General features: G+C 37.8%; 2 protein-coding genes across 7 annotated transcripts in view; one reads left to right on the top strand and one right to left on the bottom strand.

Moving 5' to 3' along the window:
• Positions 1-630: 630 nt before the first annotated feature.
• Positions 631-3,384, bottom strand: foxa1 (forkhead box A1). The gene is made up of 2 exons (XM_079853996.1): positions 3,068-3,384; positions 631-2,321 (listed from the first exon to the last, which is right to left on the bottom strand). The coding sequence occupies exons 1-2, from the start codon at positions 3,137-3,139 to the stop codon at positions 1,107-1,109; spliced, it is 1,287 nt and encodes a 428-aa protein (XP_079710122.1). The 5' UTR covers positions 3,140-3,384; the 3' UTR covers positions 631-1,106.
• A 2,061-nt stretch (positions 3,385-5,445) lies between these two features.
• ttc6 (tetratricopeptide repeat domain 6) overlaps positions 5,446-6,090 on the top strand; it is a 42,471-nt gene continuing 41,826 nt past the window's right edge. For 5 of the 6 annotated variants that reach the window (XR_013819453.1, XM_079853945.1, XM_079853947.1 and 2 more), the window contains exon 1: positions 5,502-5,604. The gene's annotated coding sequence lies outside the window, so the exon portion shown is untranslated. Of the gene's footprint in view, positions 5,605-6,090 lie in introns of all 6 variants that reach the window. The other variant, XM_079853944.1, reaches the window with a different exon arrangement.

Below are 6,090 nucleotides of genomic sequence, written 5' to 3'. Positions count from 1 at the left end.
GGCTGAAGTCAATTATCCATTTTATTTACGCATCGGGGGGGAATTACAAGATAATTAAATGAATTTCACGGCTACTCAGCCAAAATGCGTGTATACAAAATACCATGATCAAAGTCAAATCTGTTCAGGTTCACGTGCCCATCATGTAGGTTACGCTCCACAAAAAGATGATTTGGCCTCTCTATGATATTGTTTAAAATCCCATTTAAAACGAGATCGGATCTTTTATGAAGCGAGTCTTTGAGGCTGCGCGTGTGTTAGACTTGGATTTTCTCTTGGTCTTTTACCAACATCAAGTCAAAACCAGACGGGCTCAGCCAAAAGCTGGCTTTGAGAGCAGACAGCCTATATTAAAGAATTTAATCGGATTCAAAATAGCATCTATTTCTATTTTATTTCAGGTATTATTGAAGTTATTGAGCGTGCATTGATTGGACATAAAATAATGCACCCAAAAAAGAGAATCAATTATTTCTAAAAAGGAAATGAAATAAAATCATGTATTCTTAAAAAAAAGAAATATCAAGTTTTCAACCAATAGTCTTGGGATAATTGCTAATGTAATTTCACTAAGAAAAAAATGCATGTATGAACCTCTTTGTATAAAAATGTCACAAACGTTTTGCTTGATTAAGAAATACATATTTTATTCACAATGCATTTCCACCTCGGATTAATTTATTTCAATACAAGATTGGGAAGTGTTTTTTGTGTTTTTTTTTTGTTTTTTTTTTGTCCAAACGAGGTAAGTAACCCCCAAAAATAATGAGTAAAATGACAACATTCAAATACATCTGCAACAGACAAGGGGCTTCGCTTTTATACCTGCAACAAGACCAAAAGTTGACCTTCATTCGTGCACGTTGTAACAATGGGGAACTACAAGTTTGGGGTGGATCACAACAAGTATTTTACAAGCTCAAAAATGATTTTAAATACACTAGCAATGATTTGTAACTGGGATATACAGTCATTGGAAACACTTTACAATATTTTATTATACACATACACATTTTGTTATATTTTAAAGTAACAGTTCTTTTGCACCAAGTGCATGCAAAAAAAATAAAATAAAGTTTTTTTCCCCCCCGTTAGTCGGCAACTGACTAAGACGTATTAAGAACAGGCCTGGAATACACACCTTGGTAGTAAGAGGCCTCTAAAGCCGAAGGGTCCATGCTGGCTCTCCCGGCCATGGGCAAGCTGGAAGACATCCCTGAGCCATAGGAGGAATATTGCAACGCTTGTTCATAGGCTTTCAATTCCAGTTTATGCTGTTGCTCTGAAGAGGACATTAAATTATTGATGGAAAACGGGTGGTTGAAGGAGTAATGAGGGTCTCCTTTGAGGTGCAGCTGGGGTTCGTGGGCCATAGAGTGCAGCGAGGACAGGGACGTGGACACGGGGTGCACCTGTGGGCCGGTGCTCTTCAGTTCAGAGTTAGCGGTGCTACCGCTCCTGTGGTCCAAACTGGGAGGACTGGACGACTGGTTCGAGGAGGTTATGGAGCTGGAGTCCAGATGCACAGGTTTGCTGCTGGTGCTGTCACTGGCCGGTGAGCCAGAGCCGCTCGAATGCTCTCTCTTTCCGTCAGACCTCTTTCCATCGGGCAACTTTTTGTCGCATTTAAAGCGCTTCTGTCTTCGCAGGTAACAGCCATTCTCAAACATATTCCCAGAATCTGGATGCAGGGCCCAGTAGGAGCCTTTTCCCGGCTTGTCGGGTGACCTGGACACTTTGACGAAACAGTCGTTGAAGGATAACGAGTGTCTGATGGAGTTCTGCCACCTTTGCTGGTTCTGACGGTAGTAGGGGAACAGGTCCATTATCCACTGGTAAATCTCACTCAAGGTAAGCATTTTGCTGGGTGCCTGCTGGATGGCCATCGTGATGAGGGAGATGTAGGAGTAGGGCGGTTTGGCGTGCGGGTAACTTCTCCTGAAGGTCTTGTTGTCTCTGGCCCGGTTGAGGTTGGGTTGCGCGTATGTCATGGAGCTCATGGTGGGGCTCATGCTGGAGTAGGGGTTCAGCGCGTTCATGGAGCTGTGCTGAGCCGTCATGGCGTTCAGGTTGGACGGGCTGAGCGCGGTGCCCATGCTCGACACGCCGCCGCCCATTCCGTTCATGTGGCCGGCGGCGCCCGGGGGCATCCCGGCCATGGTGCCCGGGCTCAGACCGGCACTCAGCGCTGGGTTCGCATAGGACATGTTAAAAGAACTGGAAGTCATATTCCCACTGGTGGACATGCTCATGTAACTGTTCATATTATTCATGGAGCTCAGCCCAGCGTTCATGCTGCTGTTCGTCATGGGAGAATAGACCTAAAAGAAAGAAAGACATCGTAATACATTTGTATTCAGCACTTTTATTCGTAAAGAGTGTAGTAATTTAGCATCTTTTCTCTAACTAGACAATAATGTAGCCTAGTTTCCCCCCTTTTTTTTTCTTTTACAAAAAATAGTTAAATAAAAAATATATTTACAGAAAAAAAATCATGCTAACACCATTAAACATTGTGAGAACATACATTTGAATTTTGAATCTAGATGTAACCTTTTTATTTGATGCTCTTTTTAAAATAACGAAATTTTGAATGTGGATTCGCTGATGCACGTGACAGTTGAAATAAAAACGTAGGGCTTTTACCGCGTTTAATTTAATTAAATGTAGACTAATTTTGCAATGACTCAAATTGAACGAGGCAAAACAGAATCTCGCAATGGAAATGTGTGACACATAATCGATAGTAAACTGAATAAAAGTAGCTCAGTCAGATAACAATTTCAGATCTCTATAGAAAATTATGTTTTAAAAAATCTTCCAAGACTATTGTCACTTGCAATGGCATCACTACTGCCACCAAGTGGGTTAATCAATGGCTGATATTTTCTTCAGCTCCAGACAACCAATTCTTTAGATATGTTTTACATTTAATTCCTCCGTTTTAAAAGTGGTTTAGCGTACGCCTCAGTTTGAGTCTGTTGATATATTATTCGCTTGCATGCAGATACAAACTTTCTGACTATCCCAGCAGCTCAGAGTGGCAGTAATAATAATAGTCTCTCACCTCTTGTGCATCATTATAGTAGCTGCTCCAGTCTGGAGTTTCGTGTCCTTCCATTTTCACTGCGCCTAACATTATGGAGGAAATCCGCAGCTCGTGCACATGCAGTTCCAGACTCACAGCGCGCGCGTGTGTGAGTGTATGTGTGCGTGTGCGTCCTGGCACCGCGCGCAGTCACTGGTGGGATGTTGTGCGTGGCTTTGGGTAAAGTGAGGAAATGTTGGGACCGAACTGGAGATCTTCCCCTGCCTGTTACGTAGAACACGGTACAGCCCACTTTCTGTGTCTCATTTGCCTGGATCTCTCTCCTGCTTCCAGGAACACGTCTACTCTGCTGTTTTTAAATAGGAATGACCCGTGTGTTTTATTGCACAATACTATTATTACCTGTAAAAAGGTTTTTAAAAAACTAATCATCTTTTAATTTAAACTCTATTAGAATAAACACATTATGATTAATAATATATTGGCACATTGTATTTTAATTTTATTTTAAATGGAAACATTTTAAATTATTTAAGGATTTTATTATATTATTTTTTCTTTTCTTTCTTTTTTTCCCCCAAAAATAAGGGTAGGACTTTATTGCTTTAATTAATGAATCCAGCATTATAATGTTATAGGCCTATAAATAAAATAAAAAAACACACACACACAAAAAAAACAAGTTTTAATTATAAATTCAAATGAAATGAGTGATCTTGTAAAATGTAATACAATATAATTAATGTAATAGTAATATTATATATTATGTTACATATTAAGTTATATCTTTCAGCAATTTTAGAAAACATTAATGATAACATGTTCATACAAAACATGAATCTAACTAGGCCTTTTTGAATATACATGAATACGATCTGTTAAGCATTATTTAATGTTGTAATATTGATTTATGTTATTCATGAACACTATTAATAGTGACTTGCAATTTAAAATGACATCTTTCTAACCCATAATATAGAATGTTATTATAAAGTGTTATCAGATAATCACAAAAAAATATGTGAATGCTGTATATTTAAATATCAAAATGTATGAACATAAATGAATTCTATCATAACTATAGGCCTGTTTGAACAGTTTATTTAAATAATAGGCTACTTAACAAATGTATTTCATTTGTGAATGTCAGAAATGGTGTCACTAAGAAGCTTCACAGAATAGCAGAAGAAATATTACCAACTTGCAATAACTTTGCAGCCTATTCATTTTGGTACTGAAGCCAGGTGTTTAGGAAGGAACTGGAAACCCCACCATCTCCCTCCTTTTATTTCTCAGATGAACAAGAGGTCACATTTCCCAGTGTACACCTGCTAATGAGCGAATGACAGCACTGATCATCCACTTACAGCGGATTATCTCCAGTGATCTCTCACACCATTAGAGCACAGATCGATTTCTCACAGGACGGAGGGAAATGGCCCTTGAAGCAAAGAACATTAGACCATGTCAAAGCCCCCATGAGACAGACCGAGAGAGAGGGAGAGAGAGGTAGAGGGGTAGAGGGAGCGATATAGCGGTGGTATCAGGACTGTCTTGTCAGTAGATTTAATGCATGATTTATAAAATAATAGGCCTATAAAAACTGCCTAACAAACAGTGCATTAGATAGGCCTATGTTATGCTATACTAAAAATCATTTTTTTTTGTGCAGCAATTTTGTGTTCTTATCAACAACAAAAAAATGGCAAGGTTCTTTGGAGATAATAAAGTTCTTCAGATCAGTATTTTAAAGTACCGGCAGGTATGGTTTTCTTGAGAACTAGAGAATAAAAAGTACTTTTTGGGATTTTAAAATCAAAATTAGAATGTAAAACCATTTTGATTCTAATTGGAACCTTTATTTTGAATGCACATTTAATCTGTTAAATCTTTTTTTTTTTCTCTCTCTCTATTCTGTGATTGTGTGTAAATAGAAAGGCATCTTTGCACTATAGCTCACCATGATTACCATTTCAGTTTGTTCTGCAAATCTGAACATTTGAGTGCACTCTTTTATTGGCATCGATTGCTTCATGAAGATGAAGAACCTTTAACATTCATGGAACCTTTCCATTCCACTAAAGGTTCTTTATAGTTTAAAAGGGTTCTTAGATTTTTAGAATGTTCTTCGCACTAAGGGGGGAATTATTCTTTTAACAACTGTTCACTGAAGGTTTTTTGGGGGGAACCGAAAATGGTTCTTCAATGTATTGATGCTAAAACACCTATTTGGGACCTTTAATTTTTAGAGTGTGGTTGAAGGGTTTTATTGCCGTTCTAGCAGCCAGTAAGTGCTATATGCGTAAAAAAAGCATGCATAAAAAAATAAAAATAATAATAACATCAAGATAATTATCTACTTGATCATGATCTTATTGTGCAGATTTTCACTGGGAGCCCTGGCACGCGCACGGGGACTGTCGGTTGCTAGGAGACGCTGCCTGGCGTTTCTCTGTTTGAGTTTCTGAGGTAAAAAGCCGCAGTTATTTTTCAGCAAATAGTTAGAACAATTTTATTTGAAGTAGATTTTCAGGCGGGAATACATAAATTAAAAGGTAAGGTGCTTTTAAAGATTACCTAATGATTTATTAAGATGTAGCCTATTGTGTCACAGCACGAAAAGAGCAACTTTTGAGCAAGCGGGCTAGCCGGCTAACTATAGCGTCCATAGCTTTTTGAACTGTAAAACTGCAGTTTCTGTTCCTCCGAAATAACTTTTTTATTTATGCAGCGAGAATGTATAATGATTATTTCATGGGAGTCAGAAAAGAAAATGAGGATAAATAATAAACATTGCAAAATAGCTCGAACTGAACTGTTGGACAAAATCACGTAAGTTAAAATTTATTTTAAAAATATTTTGCAAATATACCGTTAACTCTTTTACCAGTCTCGACATAAATGTTATTGCTTATTTATTAAATGAGGCAACACGTATTTCTTCTCATTTTAAACGTATTTGTTTTAAAAATCGTACTGTATAATGTGATGAATAGCCTAATAAAAGATATTGCTGGTTTAACTTAAAAAAAATAAGTTAG

Source organism: Squalius cephalus (genome assembly GCF_949319135.1).
Source record: "Squalius cephalus genome assembly, chromosome: 20".
In the NCBI taxonomy this organism is placed as follows: domain Eukaryota; kingdom Metazoa; phylum Chordata; class Actinopteri; order Cypriniformes; family Leuciscidae; genus Squalius; species Squalius cephalus.
The sequence above is the reverse complement of the archived record's forward strand: the minus strand, read 5'-3'. Positions and strand labels throughout refer to the sequence as shown.

Bases quoted from the DNA above. Each gene is read 5' to 3' on its own strand.
- foxa1 (XM_079853996.1), bottom strand. From the start codon at position 3,139: ATGTTAGGCGCAGTGAAAATGGAAGGACACGAAACTCCAGACTGGAGC. The intron at 2,322-3,067 runs GTGAGAGACTAT...TCTTTCTTTTAG, and splicing joins ACTATAATGATGCACAAGAG to GTCTATTCTCCCATGACGAA.